At 34.4% G+C, this 22363-nt stretch overlaps 2 protein-coding genes across 2 annotated transcripts in view; both read right to left on the bottom strand.

Annotated features, from left to right (window-relative positions):
* Positions 1-4972, bottom strand: part of LOC108577323 (plastin-1) — a 48504-nt gene extending 43532 nt beyond the window's left edge. The window contains exon 1 of the mRNA XM_017940463.1: positions 4623-4972. Coding sequence (XP_017795952.1) covers positions 4623-4673 — 51 coding nt within the window. The 5' untranslated portion in view covers positions 4674-4972. The remainder of the gene's footprint in view (positions 1-4622) is intronic.
* A 6230-nt stretch (positions 4973-11202) lies between these two features.
* Positions 11203-21935, bottom strand: LOC108577324 (lysine-specific demethylase lid). The gene is made up of 18 exons (XM_017940464.1): positions 21466-21935; positions 18351-18567; positions 18105-18265; positions 17663-18028; positions 17301-17579; positions 16748-17240; positions 16532-16659; positions 16254-16448; positions 14933-15393; positions 14588-14849; positions 13680-14502; positions 13389-13597; positions 13076-13300; positions 12892-12976; positions 12418-12818; positions 12087-12207; positions 11857-11999; positions 11203-11581 (listed from the first exon to the last, which is right to left on the bottom strand). The coding sequence occupies exons 1-18, from the start codon at positions 21694-21696 to the stop codon at positions 11447-11449; spliced, it is 4935 nt and encodes a 1644-aa protein (XP_017795953.1). The 5' UTR covers positions 21697-21935; the 3' UTR covers positions 11203-11446.
* Between the last annotated feature and the right edge of the window lie 428 nt (positions 21936-22363).

Genomic DNA, 22363 nt, shown 5'->3' with positions numbered 1-22363 from the left:
TTTTGAAATTACAAAATATTTAGAATGATAGAATTTTTATAGACTTTCATAGATTGATGAAACTTTAAAAAATGTGTTTAATTCCGAAATAAAAGATAAGAAAAGAAAACTCGAGAAACTGTTTTCCAACGAACTATGCATGCAATTTTCGTTTGTCCGGTTAAAGACAAGACATACTAAACGCAAGTGTAACTGAAAGATTTCCGGGATTTTTTAATTGGAAACTCGCCCGTGGCGAGAAGGAAAACTGGAAGAAAGATATATCCGGGTAGGTTGCATCGCGCCCCTTTTACAAGAACACTCTTTGCGACATTGTTTCTGACGGGGTGACTCTCAACCCCTTGTGCACCGGAGCGACCGTAATCCACACCGACGCGGGCCCCATTGCGAAATACATATTTACATACTCGAGGGGTGATTTAGATGCGCTAAAAAAGCCGCTGCGCCTCGCTTTAAAGCCGATGCAGAACGTTTCCGATGCGAACGACCGCAGAAGGAATCGACGCTTTCGAGAATTCGAAATCATTCCTCCGGATGTTGTTATCTGATCTGTGTCTGGAATTCCGCCTATTACGTTGCCGACGAATGCAAATTTTTCCATCATCGCGACGAAATTTTCTGTTACTTACTATCTTCTATCTTTATTTGTCCCCGTTAACTTTAATTACACTTTTCTCTTCCTGAAATTGAAGGTAATGGAATTTCAAGGAATTTCAATCGTTATCGTGAAATATTCCAATTGGAGTAAAATACGATATTATTCTGCGTTGCTTCTTTACTTGCAATCTTCTTTTTTCTCACTAACTTTAATGCCACTTTTCTCTTACTAAAATTGAAGATAATGGAATTTCAAAGAATTTCAATCCTCCGGAAAAATTTATCTACATATTCGAATTGGAGTAAAATACAATATTGCACTGTATCGTCTGTCTAATAAATTTTATTATTATACAGAAGATCTCTGTTTTTATAAAAGGTAATTTTTTCAAGTGTTCCATATGGCCCATATAATCCTGTAGATGTTCAATTTAAAAAAAAAAAAAAAAAAAAAAAACGAGCACGGAGAAGGTTCTGAGTGTTCCGTAATCGCTTTAGGACTCTCTAGAGCCACGAGGACTGCTACGACTCCCTTTCGAGCACCCTCGGCCGAGTGTAAATACGAATCCCACCTCGATTACTTCCACTAACGACTTTCGCTACCGAAAAGTAAATCCGAGATACAGCTTGGCAGGAAGCAGAAGGGAACGAGAGACTATTAGATCTGTCCGCGTCCTCTAGACAGATGGAACCAAGTTAAGCTCCCACTGAAACCAAGTTAAAGCCCTTCAACACCTCGAGCACCTTGACCGACGGAAATTACTCCAAGAATTCGATCTACTTGAATAACTTAAACAACCCTATTACCCGGTAAATATCAGATTCCCTCTGTTCAACGAGATTTTGTAAAACCAATTTTCCTCAATTTAAAAGACTTCTCTCTCCTTAGACCGGTAGAAATTAGTTTAAAATATCGAAGAATCCTGTTAACTCTGATCTTGGAGTATATTCGATAAATTACATCGATTTGCTTCTAACGTAGATAATGAACGGTAATTGACTTGGAATTTTTCAACTATTCTAATGATTCAATTACTTCGGCTATTCTAGCTTCGAGTACTTTAATGTTCCTATTACTTCAGATGTACGAAGTATTTTAGTTTCAATTAAATCAATTATTTGGAATATCTAATCGTGTCAATTATTCTGGTTTACAATTACTCCAACTTCTCGAATTGCACATATCGTGGTATCTCAATTGTTAGAAATATTCCGATTTCTCCAGTTCTTATTATTCTTAGATTTCAATTATTAGACTACGTTACTGTATCGATATTCCAAATATCATATATTGCTGCTTCAATTATCCCAAATATCGTACATCACTATTTTCATTATCCCAAATATCTTATATTACTATTTCAATTCTCCCAAATATTATATATTAACATTTCAATTATCCCAAATATCATGCATTACTATTTCAATTCTCCCAAATATCACATATTATTATTTCAATTGCCCCAAATATCACACATTACTATTTTCATTATCCCAGATATCATACATCACTATTTTAATTATCCCAGATATCATACATCTCTATTTCAATTATCCCAGATATGATATATTAATATTTCAATTATCCAAAATATCACACATTACTATTTTTATCATCCTGAATATCATACATTACAAATTTAATTATCCCAAATATTATATATTAAAATTTCAATTATCCCAAATATCATACGTTACTATTTCAATTATCTCAAATATCACACATTATTATTTCAATCATCCAGCGTTTCAATATTTCAACCGTTCCATAAATTCTTATTCTCAGAGCACCGATACACGCCAGACGACAGAGAATCACGAGGTAGAAACTAAAATCCAGCGGCATCCAGGCCCATGACGTGTACAGCGCGTCAGGGGTGGTCCCCTAAGCCGTGCCCTTCGACGCGTGTTCGCGTGTGCACTTTCGCAACGCTGCAACGGCAGGATGTCGCGGAAGGGGTTGCGCGGTTCTCTCGCACCGGTAACGCGATCAATAAGATAATTGAAGACTTTCTCGACAATGCCGGCGGAAGGGAGCAATTTCGCCATCTCCCTTATACTCTTGAGCAAGGTCATTGTTTTCGAGGGGATTCTCTCATCTCGCTTCTAAGCACCGTCCGCATCGACGGTTATAATTGTATCCTGCTGCTGGGCTTAAACGCCAAGCCGCGCCACGCCGCGCACTGGCCCCACCGCAAACGAATAAATTGAGGAGAAAGCCGACGACGAAACGACGACGACGACGACGGCTGACCGACCGCGCCACTCTGACTCATAAATAGCAAATTCAATCGATATCAACACACTGCCCGACGGATAGAGTACGGCGTACAGAGACAAAAAGGCGTCGTAATCGTTGATGAGTTTCTTTATATTCCGTTTCATTCTCTATTCAACGGAAAAGAACAGAAAAAGAAACACAGAACGGTTTCTCTTTCAGGTTTCGTAACTCGTTTCATCGCGATAGAATGTGGGGGGAGAAAAAAGTAGAATATAACGAAACTAGCAATATATATATATAGCTGAGTGAAGTTAACCTATAATTCGATATTGGTTCCATCTAGCATCCAGTACACCGACCAAACAATGTACCATTGTGTGTCCAATAAACACTGTATCGTATTTCGATATTGAACAGCGTTATAAACTCGTAACGGTGACAAATTGGTCGTTGTTAACAGACACCGAGGCGAGAAAAAAAAAGGATCACGAAACGGAGACTACACGGTCAGTTAATCAACCGTGAAAAGTGAACTGGTTGAAACAAGTAACAACGACTTGGCAACGAGACACCGGACCCCACAAAACAGATTGAAAAACCGTGAATGACGCACACAGGTTCGTGAACGGTGTATAGCCACGATGGTACGGTTCAAACGGTAATGGTAAAGAGTAATTAGAGCGACCGTAGGTATTCGAAGGACGAGCACGTGCGATCATGGTCACATGTCTTCCTCTTGTACGCGAGAATGCAGCGACACGGTGTTCGAGAGTTGAAACTCTTTCTCCTCGTATGGGCATAACGGTATCGAAGAATTTTAGAGACATTTATCAGAAGAAATTAAAAGCTGATAGGTCGACTCCGTTGGGAAAGCAAATTCATGGTAAATCCTCGGTGAAACGAGGAAGCAATTGCACGATAAATAAGGTAGGGTAATTTAGACGTGACATGGATTGATAAATTTCGTACATTGTTTCGTGGATCCTATGGTGGCTGTCGTTTCGACGCGAGACAGAATGTAAATAAACCCGGTGCCGGTAACATGAACTGTTAGCACAACAGATAATGCTCTCAGTTCATAACGAATGTAACAGTTAATGGACTCTTTCGCTCGAGCTGTTTAACAAGCATGTGAGCACGTAACGCAAAACACGTTGTATATGCGTAGTATGAACAGCGAGAAAGAGAGTGAGTGGTTAGACGTGCGTGAACGTGCGTACAAGGGGGTATAAGTGAAAAGTGACCGGGTCACGATACTCGATATATCGAGCGTAATTACGCGCTCGATCGATTTGAAAAACTGTTGACGTTCAACGCAGTCGACGCCGGTAAAGCGTCCGCGGGATGTGTATACGCTGTTTTTCTAAATGAATTACGCGTGATTCATATCCTCTCGTTACAGAAGACAACCGCATAGAGTTACTCTGATTCACTCGTGCATACATATGATTCAATTGGATAAAGAATATCGTGAACACGATATGCTAATAAGTTTCGTGCAATCGTATTCTGTTAGGATACGCGTGTTCGTAAAATAATACGATTCACCCCATACCTTACGTACATTTAGAAATTCACGATGGGTTGGTGTAAAAAACGAGTAAACTGACTGCAGGGCGGCGACACCCTGCGTAGTCCCCACGAGGGTGGGTTTCCACGAAAGCATGCTGATAAAACCGGCGATCGATAAGAAGCCACGGTATACGTAGTAATACGTGCAATATCAACCAGAAAAACCATAGTAACGACTGTCCCGTGACGCGATTACACAAAGATCGATCATCAAGGGAAAAAAAGGACTCACCTCTTGAAATTGCTCCAACAACTCCTGCCGGTCGTCGATTGCAGTGGCCATGTTGTTCGAATATATAATCCTTTCGTCTTTCCTTTCTCTGCAGTCCCTGCGTGACCCTTCTCACTCTTTCTCTTTTTCTTTCTCTCTCTTTCTTCTCTCCTCCCAGTCGCTGTCCGGTTTACGCAGTACGCACAATTAGACTGGAAAACGTGCAACACGAGTCGGCAATTTTCACCCGGTACACGCGGATAGTTACGAAAACGGTTACTTGGGGCGTTCTCGCACCTCGCGTACGCGATTCTGGTTACGACGCGGTAACGAAGCAGCCAGACACCGCGGGAACGTATCCCGCTATTACGGAGTCGCAACGAACACTGAGGCGCCGTATACCAAACGGAGCGCGCGCCAGCCCACCGAACGTCCACGGAAACAGCCGAATGAAAACGAAGGGACCACTGTCTTGACACCTTGGGACAGGTCCGTTCCGTTCCACGAAAATATCCGGACACAATCGAAATTACAATTCAAGCTTATCTGTTTGACACACAAATAACCCTTTATTACCTCTTCTTTCGGTCTTACACTGTATATTTTTTGCGGAAACAGACTAAACGACTTCAAAGAAAAAAACCTTATCGAATCGTTACATGTATTAACTCTACTTGCGGTGTTGTTCTTTGATGTTGTACTCCATTTTATATTGTTTAATGAACTGCTCTTCTTTATGATATGTTATATGACCAGGAATTGAATTCTTATACTTTGCGATAAATTTTCGTTCCATACTTCAAAAAATACGTTACGTCAGAAAGAACAAAAGCGCCTATTATTTGGAACTATTCCCTCCCGCCTTCAAAGCGTTACACTTTTTAGAACCTGAGGGCGGAAGTTGTCAAAGTGACGTTTCTTCGTTCGGACAGAAGACATTCCTCTCTACGAATGATTTCATTCGTCACACTTTCGTTCTTTCCACGAACAACGGAATCATAAAGTACTTTTCAATTCATCATAAGTTGTAAAATTGTATGAAACCAATGGCATAAATGAAAAAGATAATGCTCGCTGTACAAAAGGTTATGTTCCCTCCTTTTACTTCGAATCGCGTCTATGGTGAAATTGTTTTTGCGCACGTGACAGAAATACGAGTGCCTCGCACCATAAAAGTGTACAAGTTAGAGTGAAATATTACAGACTTCCGCGTACAGGAAATCGTACATATGATCATCCACGGAATAAAACCAGTCAGTTAAATCGTAGATATGTCGTTCTCGTCTAATTCAACAGTGGCATTCGTACATGAAGCTCAAGGCTGCGTGAAGTGTTAAAAGAGTAAATAAAAATACGAAGGAACAGGAGATATTTAACAACCATTATCTTTATTTTCATACCTTGTTTTCAGAAGCGACACTTTGTTTACCACGTTTACCGCTAACATTATCATCAGTGGATAACGTTAACGATATACTTCGCCAACATTTCGCATCGACGCAAATTGAAATATCAAAATGGAATGTTTGACTGGATAATCGTGACTCGACTGACCCTTGAACAACTATTTTCAACGAAATAAAGGTGAGTATCGAACTTCGCCTCTTCGAACGAAGTAAAACCTCGATTATAAAGTATAATGTAGTCATCGAAAGTATGGAAATGTCAAAGATGGAAGTACCGCATTTGAATCACGGGAAGACGCGACAAGTCTGATATTTCGCGAGCGTTAAACTTCATGAAAACGAACAACGAAATCCCCGCGGTGGTGAATCATTTTTTGCATACACAGCAATAGCTGTACGTACATCAGGAGCAAAAAATTCAGGTTGAGTCATTCGTTTAAACTGTGTGTTTGATGCGACGTCGAGTCTGTTTCCATGCCTGATTTGATATTGAAATGCGCGGCTGCATTAATGGACAAAACAATATGCGCAATTCCACCAAGCATTTATGCGTGTGATATTGAAATTAGTAACATTCGATATCGATTATTAATTATTCGTATTATTCGTCATGTTGTTAAGACAGTGAATGCTATTGTTATCGAAAGTATACGTAAAAAGGAAACAAAACAGTGTTTAAAAAACAAAAATTTTTTTATACAAAACCAACTTATACAAAAAAAGAAAAAATATAGTGCGGAAGACAAATTTTTCATATTTCACAGCGTAAAAATTCGCCGCTTCGAAGGAAGTTTGATATTCGGGCAAAAATCACGTTCGCATTTCTAATCTTCCTTCTAACGCCTGAAATATTACTTTTTGCCGAAAGCTCTATCCTACACAAACACGAATCTTCTTCTGACCCGGCTTGCTCAACTTCCCGTTGTACGTCATATAAACGAGAAATTCACATCTCCCCCAACTTTCATGTTCCGCCGCTCTTTATTGACATTCTATCTCTCCCACAGGTTACACGAATACGCTTCCACGGACATCGACCCCTTTTAAATAATGTTACATCACGGAAAATGAGCAACGATAGCCTTTTTGACAAGAAAATTTTCTCTTAAATGTCCGGATGCATTTAGTCGGTCTGTCCTTTTTTTTTTTATCAACATGCACGTTTCATTTCATGAAAATGTGTGAAAATAAAATAGTAGTTCGAAGATTAATTTTTGGACGTTTCTCTGTTCTTTGATCTAATATATTATGTTTCTTTCTGTTTCAGCTATATAAGACAACGAGAAAAAGAAGCAGCTTATGGTATTGAATGTACATGTACACATATACATTTAATATATTTTATCGGAAATCAAAGTGATATAATCTTACAAATAAAAACTACGTTAACGCTACTTAGCCCTAAATTACATTTACTGTCTCATAAATATTTCTGTCTAAAATGATTTGTGTATAAAGGAAATAAACAATGTATCTGTGTTACACAGTTAAAATGGTTATTTACGCAAGTGACGACGACAAAGGATCGTATTTGTGGGAAGTTTTCCTCGTGAACAAATGAACTTTCAGGACATTCGAGAAAAAAACACAAAGAGACGAGAACGTATAAATACGAAATATACGACAATGCTTCTCTGTAAAACTATACAAAATTTTTGGTGGAATCGAAGAGTTTTCCTTTTCTTTTCTTTTTTTTTTCGTTGCGAGGTGAAGTTCGGAATAACTTAAGACACGTTTGACACGAATGTTTCTATACTGATTTTTCTGCATGATACACAGAATAGGAATAAACAAAGAAACAACTGAGCTTAATATATATATTAAGAGGGTTACTTTGTAATAATGCATTGAAAGAAGTTAAGTAACAATTTTTGATTAAATCATTTCAATGAAAGTGAACGATCCAATTGTTAAGTAAGTAATGATCATGTGTAAATTGAACAGAATTAAGCCAACATCTCAGAATCACAAAAGACAAACTAAGTATTAATTGACATGAAAATAAAACGGCTATCATGAGTAAGCAAATTGCAACAATATCACAAAACGGAAATTTCAAATGAAACTGGAATTCATTTGATATTCCCCCCCTTTTAAAAGAATTTATCTACCGATTAAATGAGAAAACGAATTATATATTAAAATAAATATTAGCTGAGCTTCGAAATTAAATCTTCTTACATATAAAACTAATCACCCCTAATTACAGCATTAATTTTATAAAAATGATTTGGTTGAAGCATAATACTCTTTCCTTTTAATAATATATACCACTCGTTTGGATTCGGTGAATTTTAATCCGTCATTAAGTGCAAGTTACGTAAACATTTCTCGTTGCAAGAAAGAAGAGAATCAGTACTAGACAGTTTGTGCTCAAGAATATTAACAAAGATGAATTTCTTTTGTTAAGATGATTTGTATTATTTCTTGGAAACGCCTAGGCACTTGCCTCATATTATGCTGAACGAGTGATCAGTATTCAACATAGTATACTAGTATTTCATGGTAAAGTACAATGCTCGAATATGTCCATTTTGCAACAGCTGTAAGCGATCACGTAGTTTCAATCTTTTTTTCTTCTTTTTTTTTTCATGTCATTAGTCACAATGTATTTTTAATGATAGTGTACCACTTCATGAAGCACACAAATTTATTGTTCGTTTCTTTCTTTTTTCCTCTTTTTTTTTATATTTATATCTCTTAATAGAAAATGATTCTAAGTACCTTGTATAAAATACATATATAACCAATATACGTACATGTGTGTGTGTATATATGTATATATATATATATAATTTTTATTACGAAAGGAAACAAATGAAATTCGTACCTCACCCTAACCGAATCGCGAAAACACACTATCGTTAGAAATTCACTGTGTTCCCGCGTATCCAGGAGCAATAATCGAAGAGATTATTGAGCCTTTTTGTATCTGTACAAAAATATATGTGTGTACACATAATGTCTCATCGATTCTTTGACCTACAGTCTGTTTTAAACGAAACACGTGACATATACTTAATCGTGGATGATGCATAATACTTCGGTATGTTTTTATCACTACGATTATTATAAAATGAATTCTGTCAACAGAGTGATCGAACAATCCGTCTTTCCTTTCTTTTTTTTTTTTTAATGGAACATGAACATTTATTAACAGAATTCATTCTGTTATGCCAGCATCACCGATTTTCATCGTATGTCCGGATATTGTAAATGTTTAAAACACACTGTGCGTCGCGTCGTTCCACACATAACATACATTCATATAGTTTTAGATCATAATGGAAACTCAATGATTGATATTTGTTTTCTTCAACAATTAATTATACAAAATTTCATGCGCTTCTAGCACACCTTCGCCAATCGACGACCTACACGATAAAAAGTTTCATTTTTTACACAATGCAGTTTTACTTTGCATATCGTGCAAAAAAAACCACATTAATAGATAGAGACACGCACATAACACGTTTACATGGGAGTAAAACGAATAACTTTCTTCCTTTAAAAAAAAAAAAAAAAAAAACCTGAATAATCACATTCAAAAGTAACTAAAGAACGTCGTTATCAACTAATACACTAAGCATGGTTTTGTACCAGAGTCAACATTAAATACACAAATTACATGCCATAATCTATATTTTACATCAGTGTTTCACAGATGAACACCAACCCCTTTTTTCAGTTTTGTTTACCAAGAATGAGATCCATATTTATAATGCTTACAACATTTATAAAATGATTTATTACGGAATATATCTTATCAGTTAGTGTAAGTATCATCTTTATAATATTTAGCGATTTTTATAATACTTTAATGTACAAAGTAATAAGTAAGCTTTAATTATACTACATCAATGCATTACACATCATTCGAATGTTAACAATGTTCAGTGAAGTTTAACGCATTAGACAGTTAACGGCTTTAAAAATTGAAAACGAACGAACGAACGTTGAATTTATAAAATGAAAAGATAGATATATATGAAGAAATATGCAATATCATAGAGCGACCTGCCAAATATTACAAAATGTAATAGTCATGAGAGAAATTAAAATGAATACTTCTATCTGCTGAACGGTTCAAATAATAAAATTAATGATTTATAATACTACTAATAGAATTTACGTTATAAAATCTAAGTTTTGTAGGCCATTCAAATATTCTTCACTGAAATCAATAATACCATAATACAAAACGATTTTCAAAATGTTTGTGATAAGCAACATGAGATGAAATGAAAATTAAATGATTCGCAGCTCGTATAAATTATATAAGTTGTACACTCTGGTCCAAAATCCAATGAATTATTTTAGAAAGGCAGATTTAGGTATGCTATGTATCTGCGTGTCAATTCTTTGTTTTATACAAACTGTAACTTACTTCTATATTTCAATCTAATCTTCTTACATATATATGTATAATATCTATATCTTAATACACACATATCTCAGTCTATCTGTACATACTATTTTAGCGCAAAGGAAATCGATTTCACCTTTTGCGCCATTACAATTAAAAGCCGATAAAAAAACCGACGAAATCTTCTTTGTATTAGAAGTATTCTGAGATGACTCTTCTTTGTCACATATATTATCGCCGTCGTTAATTTTTCTTTCGTGTTATATTATGCCCAAATCGTTAGGTCAAATTATATTTCCCGCCTTCGACTTTTTTTTACATCTTTTCACATTTCACTTATGAAAAGAGCATTACATTCACACTATGAATCGCATTATAAATAGTGCTAACGTATATCATTAGTTAGTTAACAGTCGTTGGTCTCACAAAACCAGTATTTTCTTTCCCATCAATATTCGCAGCGAGAGATATGAAATAACAGTTACAATGAGATGCAAAATATACTATTTTTTTAAATTCCATCTGAAACACCAAGTATATCACGGTTCATCCGTGATACCTGTTCTCTAGAATATTTACTGATTTAGAAATTTCTTTAATCAGAACCTTGTAATTAATTGGAAATTAAAATGTTATTCTGAATAGAAACAAGCTGGTTTTGATGTTATAAATTAACATTAAATATCAATGCGTGAAATTAATTTTCCATAAATATGAACGAACGTATTGTATTGGGGCAACAAATCCTCCTCTTAATAAACATTTGTTTTATCTTAAAAAAATAAAATACATTGCAATATATAATACATACAAAAAATTGATTGCTCTGTATAGCGTATCAAATCAAAATATAAGTTCATAGTCGTCAAGATTATAATTTGATCGCATTATAATACTTTATCTCCAATATCCACTCGCAACTCTACTCAAACGGCACATGGTGACCTGCAGTACCAACTGACTGAATAATGATTGTAGGTAACGTTAATTGTCGGACTGTAAGCTTCACAGTCGAAATTATTTGAAATTGATAAACATCCTAGCCTTGTACAGAGCTAACACGATAAAGCCGGCTAGTAAGTCCTGACGAAGGATGTCGTTTCTTGAATGTCTGCTTCACTGTCTGTGCCCTGGTAACCCTGAGATTGAGAAAGGGAAAGAAGTGCATCCAGGCCTAATGATTCAGCTAATGGATCTGGCGCTCTTGACTACAGTATAGACAACACAAAAAAATGTTGCACTAAAACTATAATGTAATGCACTACTTAGCAACTAAAAAGTAAGAACTTAAAGTATTGAACAACTGAAATAGAGAATTAGAAAATAGTTAAGTTGTATATAATTAAAATGCTAAACGAAGAAAAATAATAACATAATAATTTATCAAGCTGCTAAAAATATTTACTATAAATATAATAAGTATGTGCAAAATTATCTAATGTAAAGTTAACAGCGGGGACCTGGACATTTTAATCTAACTTACCGTTGAATTCTGTTCTGCATCTTTACAATTACTGCATATGTAATCGTCTTCCTCCGCAATTTCTGTACGATCTAATCCAACACAGTGCATATGAAACCAACCTTCACAGCCGCCATCACATTGTACCCAGTCAACTTCCCTACCTAAAATAACAAAACCAAAAGAGAAACCTGTATTACATCATGACAATAGTGGTATTAAATTATTTCTTCGAGAAGAAATATTCTTACCACTAGGTCGTAAGCAATTAACAGCTGCGCAATCATCTTCTTCGTCCGAAGTATCTTGTTTGGTCTTTTTCCTGTTACCACCTCTTTTCTTTGGACCATCTTCACCTTCTTTGCGTTTTATCTAGAATTTACATTTAACTGAAATCGAGCTGATTGGTGTTCAAAACACTGTTTATTTCAATTATTTTAAGTTCAAAACTGTCTCGAATTCAAACTTCATTAATAAATGCAACTTTGTTACTAACAAAACTGTAATTGCAAATTTCATGTAAGTATTATGCAACTTTGTAAGTTTTAATTCGAGGCAAATAACATTACTAAATTTAATTACCTTTCGAGGTCCACGCTTTATTGGCAATGGGGAACTAGCCGATTTCTTTTCTTTCTGCAGCACTTTTCGTTTAGCTAAGTTTTTTTCTTCCATTTTTTGCCTTCCAAGTTTTTTCAATAACTCGAATTCTTCGGATTTCCTTTTTCTTCCACGCTTTTTTACATCCTTTGTATCTTGATTTATACCAGACTGAATTTCTTCATATGATGCGTACTTCCGAACGGTACTTGGACTATTTGTATGACTTAATATACGCCAAATGTGTTGGGTTTCATCTAATGCAACTTCTAATAAATCACCTTCCATCATTAATTCTTCTAAACGTAACCTCGCTGTCTGTGAAAGTACAACGGCAACTTCGGCCGAATCATTTGATTGCGATTTTCGTTGAATTTTTGATACTGAAAAACAAAATTTGAACATCATGAATTTATACTTTTAACATCTATTTTTTTTTATGAAGAAAAATCTTACTATAAGAATATGCGTGTTCATTGCTGTTGAACGTACTGCAGCTTGGCTCGTCATCATCTATAGTAACAACATCGTCATCATCATCCTAAAATATATTGCATATATGTATTCAACCTTTATAATATAGGATATATTTTATACGTAATTTCACATTCTACATTTATACAAATTTGAATACACTTACTGCAGTACTAAGCGCGCTGTCATCTGAATGCACACCACTAAGAGGTGCAATTGCTTGTACTCTCTGATGTAATTCAGGATTATTGGCTGCTTTTTTCAGTTCACTGCTGATAATTTTCTCTGTCTTTTCCCTTGCTGCCGCTTCAACCAGTTTTTGCGAAAGTACAGATAATTTTGCCAATGCCGACGAAATTTCATCCGTAGCTAGTGCCTGCCGTGCTCGATCCTATTCGATGTACGTATACTATGTATATTATGTATATCGTTACATTTTATATAGAATTTGTTATCATTCATTTTCATGTAAAACTAACCTGCCAATTCATTGCACGTTCCGTTAAACACTGCAATGCTTCACCCTCTGGTAAACGGATTGGAATTTTTTGAAGACTAACTAAAAGTGCCAAAATAGTTTCTAACCGTGGCCGCCGTGAACGTAAACAACAAGGGCATAAAAATTTAATTTCCCTTGACATTGGTAATTTTCCTTTGTACGATGTTTTTGGCAAGGGTACGCAATTTGCTAAAATTATAATTAATTTCGCTTAAATACTGATAAATTTAATTAATAACTGCATACATTAAAATTATAAAATGTTATTTACAATGGAACCAATCTTTACAAAGCTCACATTGAAGCATGAGCCCAAACCTTGGTCGACGACAGACACAATACCTCGAATCGTCTATTTCGGTTTTCATTAAATTTCTGTCCCTTAAATTTCTCATTGCTTCCATTTCACGTTGTTCGGCTAATTTAAATGCGGCTACAATAGTAGCCGAGTCATTGGAATCGTCCAATTTTGTATCACAGACGAATACAGGTCCTACGGAATCTTCACTCTTACTCTTTTTAGCTTTTAAAGCTTGTATACCAACTCCTATTCGTGGTGATAAAGCTTCCATTAAAGTATAATGTGAATTTTTCCTTAGGAATGTTCTTGCTGTCCTTTCTTTCCAGGTTTTTGCTTGTGATAGTGTAGATTCTAAGATTGGAAGGGCATCTAGATGCAGTGAAATATTTCTACCCCTTTTAATTAGGTCATCTAATGTATTGTAATATGGAAAATTATCTCTTGCTTGCATCTCTTCTACCATCTTTGTCCAATTTTTTGCTTTATTCAACGTGTCTTGAAGAACATCTAAACTTGGTAAATAAGCCTCTACACTGTCAGCTGCATGAATAAATTCTTCAAGACTTGAAATAGTTTGTCTATTTTTTGTATGAAGATACAGCTTTGCCTTTTCTTCCCACTTATCAATTGCAAGCATTAATACTTGTAGTTTTGAAAGAGTATGTTCTATACTCAAGTGAGGAGGTATTGTCATACCTTTTTCAATCAATTTTAATAAGTCATCACGGTGTATAGATTTTGGATCTTCTTGAATAGACTTTACTTCCTCAAGCCATTGTATTTGTGCTAATTTCTATAATAAATACATACTTAATCATATTAAGGAACAAGAACACATTTCTATTAAAAGTATACACATTACATTTATGTGCACTTACTTGTTTCAAACGTGTAAGTTGAGGTAGTTCAATACAAATAGAATCCCCAAAATCAATACACTTTTCCAATTGTTCAATATCACAATCATCTTCTTTAGATTCTAATTCTTCTGCTTCTTTTTGAAATTGCAACACTTGATCAAGTATGAATTTTACTCCATCAGATTCCTTAAGTTCACAGCATAGGTTTGTTATTTCTTTGTAGAAAAGAGTTAATTCTTCTACTGTAAGCTTGTATTTAGTTTCAACAGATTGCCTGGTTCTACGTAAAAAGTTTCAAATAGTTTTATTTGCTTAGTATAAGTAGTAGTGTTGATATAGACCTAAATTAAAAGACAGCCATACCTGGTACGTTGTTTGTTATTCAAAAGTTGCTGTGCAACACTTGCACATTTTTCAGCATCCTGCACAGCAGTTGTTAAAGCTGTAAGCAATTCACTTTCTGGAAATTTTTTATTTTCTGCTTCATTTAAAAGTTCTTTCAATTCACTTAATTCAATTTTATCATTCTTTTTGTCAGGATCCATTGCTTCCTTTACTTTTGTCACCCATGAGTCAAATGACTCTGCTTTTAATTTTAATTTTTGTAACATAATTGGTAATTCGTCTAAAGTATAGCGATAACGTAATGTATGCTTTTCTGGAGGACAATCACAAAGCTCTGTGAAATGTCTTAAACAAACTAACTGAGAACTTTGGCATGAACATGTAACTGCACTCAAAAAACAAGTTGTCTTGCACGCTTCACACTGTCTCTCATCATCTGGCAAAAGTTCAAATGCTTCTCGTTCTGCTTCTGTTACACCCTGAAAATTGTAGTTTTTAACAGAAAAGTCAATTATTAATTAATTTATCACTCTTACATTTCAAAAGAAATATTGCAATGCAGAATAAAATTATCAATGAAACACATGTATCCATCTGTGGACAAATAAACTACAAAATAATAAAAGATTTCATAAATATATGATTTGTTTAAAATTGTCATTAACACTTTTCACTAAAATCAAAAGAAAAAGTACGAAAATCTCTGAATCAACAGAGAAATTATGCCTGTTTAGCATCATGGCAAAGCTTTAAAAACATAACCTCTATTCACCAATAAAAGTTATATAACCATGATCAGAGACACACCAAATACGTATAAACGAGTCAAGGCTGATAACTAAGAAACGATGGCACAAAAACTATTTTAACGACACGAATGCAGGCTAACCAAAAATAACGAAATATATGAAGGCATTAATGAAGATTGTAACGTGGACGGTGGAACTCTACGATGTCCAATGGTTGGTAATATCAGCCGCACACACGTCTTTCACCGCGTGTGCCCGCATGGTTACGATTGTGTATGTGCCGACGTGTACGTGTAATGTTATATGTGAGGGAATGTCTCAGCATGTACTATACTGTTTGACCTAAATATATTAGGCTTTGCATTTAGAATTATAATCTATTTTGTGTGAGAAAGCGGTTTTGGAGGCAATTTTAAACATTTTAGGTATTTATGCATTCTGAACAAATCCAAATAATGTTATACGTTTTACTTAAACAAAGAATTAAATTTTTATGCTAAATCAAACATATTATTTCAAATAAATATTTACATGTGTATCAAATTTAAAAAGCATTCAATCATATCAAATAAAAGATAAATATCACTTACCCATTCCAACAAATTCTTTCGTAGTTTTTTCTCATCATCCACCATTTGAAGCATATCGTGATAAGTTGCAGTTGCAATTCCTATGTCCAATGAATCTGGATCCAATGACATTTTACATACTAATTCATCATGAGAAAATACACAAAATCGTCTTAAATTCGAATAATGAGTTATACATTCTCGTCCAACTTTAAGCTATTAAACATAGTATAAAATCTATGAAATATATATATATATTAAATATAAAAATATCTTAATGGTAAGAACTTGAAATATACCCAATCAGCAGGAGCAAAATTTACAGCTTCAGCAAAATTGTATCCTTGATTAAAGCCTGCATGATATGCTCTTGGAAATGTTACGACAAATTCACCCGCGTGTTGATCAGTTCTGAATACTGTAACACCTATGAATCAAATACAAATGATGTCAACGATAGTCCGTAAAATATTTTTTGATTAATAAAACGACTATTAAAAATAATGTTATGTTACCTTCATTTGTTAAAATATTAGGATTCATAATAGTAACCAACTGATGAAGTAAATCTGGTTGACTATGAAATAATTCTGGTGCAGCAGATTTCATTGAATGTTCAAATCGTTCTGCCTGAGAGCCTGGTACACCATACCATGTTTTTGGCTCTCCCCAGTGTAAATAATTAATTGAGTAGCTCCAATGATCCTCATTGTGCCAGCAAAATGTTGCAAAACACATACCAACATACATCCATGGAACTTTCATACCACTAATATCAGCATTAATATGACCTAGGACACTTCCACGTAAAACTGGCAAGTTATTTAAATTCCAGGAAGATTCAGCATACTCTTGATCACAGGTAAACAAATTAACACTTGTTTTTGTTGGAAATCCGGATCCATGATCCATAGTATGTAAATCTGCTCCATATTCAACTGTTACATCTTCATCAATGGAAGAAACTATCCGCCAAAATTCTTTTTCTACTAAAGATGTTGGTACCATCTATACAAAATAAATTTATGTCAATTTCATTACATTACAAGATATCACAGAATTACATACATGTACAGGCATGTTAAAGTAATCGCTTTTAAACTGGTCAGCCATTTCTCCAAATTGTTGAAGGGTATATTCCCTTTGTGCTTGTTCAAATCCAAATGCTTCCATTGGTTTAGAAACTTCTTCTGCAACACATTTTGGACACCTCCAATCACCTTTTGGTATTTCTGTCAACGGAGGCATTAAGCAAAAAGTATGATAACTATCATCACATCCATCACATAAAAGCATATTTTCTTCATTATCACCTCTTCCACAATTGTGGCAAATATACTTTGCCAACTAGAAAAATGTACATGTAAATTAGAACAGAATATTTGTCACAAATAAAAATTACAGTATAACTAAACATAATGTACACTCACAGGGTCAAATTCATAAACAAGTTTTACACCTCTAGTTTTATTAGATTTTTTTGCTTCTTTGGTATTAAACCCAGCCATTTTTGGGCCAGGTCCATAAAATTGTAGTTTTTTAAGTTCTTTACTATTATCTTTATCATCATAATGTCTACTTCTAATTCCATCTTTACAATCACTATCAGAGTCACATTCATCCTTACAATCTTCTTGTTTAATAGAAGCTTCCTGCTTTTCTTCTTGGCAACTAAATCTTTTTGACCGACGTGAAAACTTTTCAGTTGGGGGTTTAATTTGTTGTCGTGATATAATTCCATGTGGTTTATAATCTCTATCTTTTTTCTCATTCACATTAGAATCTGGTTCAATTTTCTACATAATTTAACATACATTATATACATACATTGATTTTCAAAAAATTTTAAATGTATAAAATAAAACAACTTACTATATCTGTCAATGTTTTCCCTTGTTTAAATACGTCAAATGGATATAAAATGCGTTCATAGTGATTTTTTAGAATACTTCCTACACTGCGTCCAGAAGGATAACCTAATTTATTTGCAATTTTTGCCCATCTCCTTTCTTTTGTCACAGTCTCAATACCACCTGCAAATATTGTTAATGCACCAATATTTACAATATTGGAATTCTTAAAGTGAAATATTAATAATTAAGGAAAAACACCACAAACCCTCATCAGTGACTATTTTGTGTAAGGAATACAAATCAAGAGCCTTGCGTTCTACAAGTGGAATTTTTAAAGAAGAACCTTGAAGTTCCCAAAATTTTGCAATTTGATCCAAGAAATTAAGTTTTATTCTTGTTTTTGCTTCTAATTCATTCAATCTCTGTATCCTTGGAACAAATTTGAATTTATCAACATCAACAGCAAATGGTGGTTGCCAATTCTGAAAAAGGAAAATATATTTATAAAAATAATTTGTACATATTATTTACTTTTACTTGCAAAAAAGGATATCAAAATGGGATAATAAATTTGTAATATAAATTGAAATGATGTTATGTTACTATTACATGGAATATCTATTAGCAATAAATATTACCTGAAATTCAATGTTTATAAATAAGATAACAATAAAATAGATCAATTATAAACAAGATAATATGAAATAAAAACTACAAACACCCTTAATCAACCTATATATACTTTTATTTACAATGTAAATTTAGTTATAAAAATACAAACATAAAAAACTTATAAAACAATACGATATTTCGCGAATTATGCAACATTATTTACCACGACTTTTAACATAATTTGCATTTCGTAAATTCATGCGATAGTACTTACAGGTCTTCAGATGAGTTAATTAGTTTAATAAAATAAGGATTTATGTACAATATGTATAAAAATAAAAATATGATTGTGAATGTTTATGGATATCTGCTTAAGGTAAAGGAACAACAGGAGAATGGTTTTTATTTTGATTTTATTCTTTTCTAAATCATTAAAAACATATTGATGAATACTGTAACACATAAAAGTATATGTCTATCTAAATAATCGATAAGTGCTTTCGTAGCTTCATCTCTATCGTGACGCAACACCATTGTAAGATCAGTCCACTTTTTAAGAACATGTAATACGAAATACGAAACAGTCATCAAAATAAAAATGAGAAAATTTCTTTTGTCGTTAGCCGACATTTGAAGTTTTGATATCTAATTATATGGTCAGAATAAACAACAAAACACATCGTTAAGGTGGTTGTGTATCATTGCAACATAAAAACTCAAGTCGAAAATAAATAGCACGAAGATTTTCTCCATATACGACGCCCATTTAATGCCGTGACCATAGTTATTTCCGTAATGGCGTCATCCCGTTACAAAATATGAATTTTCTCAAAGAGTAACGATTTACAGATAAATAGATCAGTACAATCTATCTAGATTATCGAATAGATAAAAAAAACTCAGCTTGTCAACAAAAATGAGCAGTTACGGTTTCCAAGAAAATCGATTTCATAAAAGCTGAAAAAGTGGTTAGCAGGGAGGAAAACGTTAATGGTCGTCAAGATGATACATCCTATCACTGTGGAGTAAAAAAAAAAGGGTGTTATGAATCTAAACACTATTTATCCAAAAACGGTACAGTATTTTTACGTCTCATAATTGGACAATTTGAAATAACTTTATAGAATTTATAACATCTTTCCATTATCGGAGTAGCAATACATATTCGAATAATTTTGAAAAAATTTATTAGCTAAATTAAGAAATACCAGTTTATGATAATTCAGCTTTCATAAAAGTGTATTTTTGATACATAAGAAAAAGTTATAACTTAATTGAATTTCCCTTGTAAAAGTTCACGTGGTAAGATTTTATATGACTTACGACATGTTTTAGACACTGCATACAAATTTTTGCAAAGTAATTGCATAAATTTCTCAATGCTGATTTAATGTAAGCCTTGTCAAATTATTACTTATACGCATTTTCTTACGATGCGTTTTAAATGGTCGTTCATTAAAAACATCAACATCTTCAGCATTCGATTTGTTTTGAAGTTATTACTAGTTCTCCTTGACTATTACTTTATCTTTTGCATTCAAGGTGTAACCATAAAATTATATTGTAAAATCATTCTTTACACATGTGAAAACAAAATGGTGGCTCAAATCGATTCTAATGGTGATACAAATCAAACGAACAATTTACAAAATTCGAGCTAAAAAATTGAATATTTTGCAAGAACTAGAAATTTCCTTATATAGGCACCGGGAAATTTTTAATGGTTCTGTGTCTCGCTTTCTACCACGTAAAACATGGAACTGAAAAAATATCGTGCCAAATTCGTAAATAAATGGAACCACGCAGAAATTTTTGCGAAACGTGCCATATGACACTCGACAAAGTTGAGAATATTTATTCATATAAAAAGTTATGATGATATTCATATTTTTAGATGAAATAGAAACTTCCTAAGAACACATCAAACGATTCCTGTATCCCTAATATTGCGATGTCATAAATGTCTCAAGATCGTCGGCTACGAATGTTGATAATTATTTCGGCGCTTTCTCTATCGATGTCACGAGTATCGTTTAGAATTTCCGAAACATTTCAAGACATTTTGCTAAGGTGACATTGTTTCGATTGTCTCGGCCATTTTACATAGCGTACCTTCTAGCTATAACGATATTAATGTCGCAATGAGACGAGTACCAAACGTATTTCATTTCAGATTTTTTTATTTTCCAACAATCCTGTCACTCCCAATTGTAACGTCCTGGGTCAAAAGATATTGATGCATTTCGAACATCAACACATGTCCCAACAGTTGAAAACCATAAAATTAAAATCCTTCAACATAATACATCGTGGTCTTTTCTTCCCTTTTGATCGTATTATCTTTCGACTTATGTCGACAGAACACCATGCCTTTTACCAGACTGAAGTTTTAACGCGGGCACAAGAAAAAGGAGACACTGATATTTGCATAAAAGTACTCCATTCAGAGAAATTAATTTTGTCCATTGGTTTAATTTTTGTTCTAAAGTACATATTACGTAGGAACTCATTTATTTTATGATGTCACGGCTGTGATGTTCGTGCGGAAGCGTCACAGTACGTAAACGAGGTCGTGCATGCATATCTGCACGTTCGTCGATCACAAAAAGAAAAGAAATACAAAATTTGTCCATTCACACTGGTCTGATTTTAAACGAAGAATAAGGAAGATGCGTGTACAACAGCGTCCTTCTAAATGATAACGGAAAAGAAAGAGAAAGCAGAGAGAGAAAAAGATTGATGTAATCGTGATGGAAGGATTTACTCACAGGCGGCGGTTTGATCTTACAAATGCCAGACTTCTCAGCGATCGGTCGTATTTTTGCGATGTAGCCAAGGGGGTCGTGAAACTCCTCGATACTCGGTTCGAAGACCGGCGCCTCTGGCGGTATGATGAACTCGAAGTCCGAATTACCACGGTCACAAGCCATGTCTTGGGTGCAATGATAAGTCCCGAAAAAATCGTCACAACCGAAGTTCGTGTCGACCCTCGATACCATGACTTGAGTGCTCGACACAGCTTGGACGCGGATAGGTGGCCCACAACGCACCTAACGCGGGTGAGGACCTCGCGTCAGGTTTAGCACTGTTACTCAGTTCACCGGCTGCGAGAATTCATTTGGAAATATGCTTCGATAAACCATCTTTACGAACTGCATTTGTGTACCTCGTGAGAAGCAGATGACAATGTATGCGATAGGCACAAAACACACAGTACACAACATCCACGATATCACGCGGAGCCTCGCACACGAGCAACTGTCCTATTCCTTGCTTCGTATACCTCTTCTTCCCTTGTGCCTACTTCATTATAATGCAACAGTGGCGCCACCTTGTACCAAGGAAAAGATCGGCAGTTCTTCACGTACGCTTTTTTATAGAAAATTAATATCATAGATGTGAATGTAAAAAGATTATTATCTATACGAAAAATCTTTAAAAGCTTAAGGAAAAGGGAAGATTGATAATAGTATTATTAACAAAACATTATGCGTAAAACGTAAGCAACTACGAACTGAAATTTTAAATATAATAAATGACGAATAAAAATGAAAATTCCCTATGAAATTCTAGCTTTTACGATTATTATATAATCGAACTAGTTACTAATTCCTATGATTTATTAATAAAAATCATGAAAAAATCAAATATATTTTATATACTTAC

This window comes from Habropoda laboriosa, unplaced genomic scaffold (assembly GCF_001263275.1).
Source record: "Habropoda laboriosa isolate 0110345459 unplaced genomic scaffold, ASM126327v1 scaffold697, whole genome shotgun sequence".
Lineage (NCBI taxonomy): Eukaryota > Metazoa > Arthropoda > Insecta > Hymenoptera > Apidae > Habropoda > Habropoda laboriosa.
This window is presented reverse-complemented; position numbering and strand designations above follow the sequence as displayed.

What these genes read in the sequence shown, in the direction of transcription:
- LOC108577324 (XM_017940464.1), bottom strand. Translation starts at nt 21,696, where the DNA reads ATGGTATCGAGGGTCGACACGAACTTCGGTTGTGACGATTTTTTCGGG. An exon ending in TTGTTTATGAATTTGACCCT is followed by an intron (nt 17,580 to 17,662) that starts GTGAGTGTACAT and finishes ACATTTTTCTAG; the next exon opens with TTGGCAAAGTATATTTGCCA. An exon ending in AACTTACACGTTTGAAACAA is followed by an intron (nt 14,503 to 14,587) that starts GTAAGTGCACAT and finishes TATTTATTATAG; the next exon opens with AAATTAGCACAAATACAATG.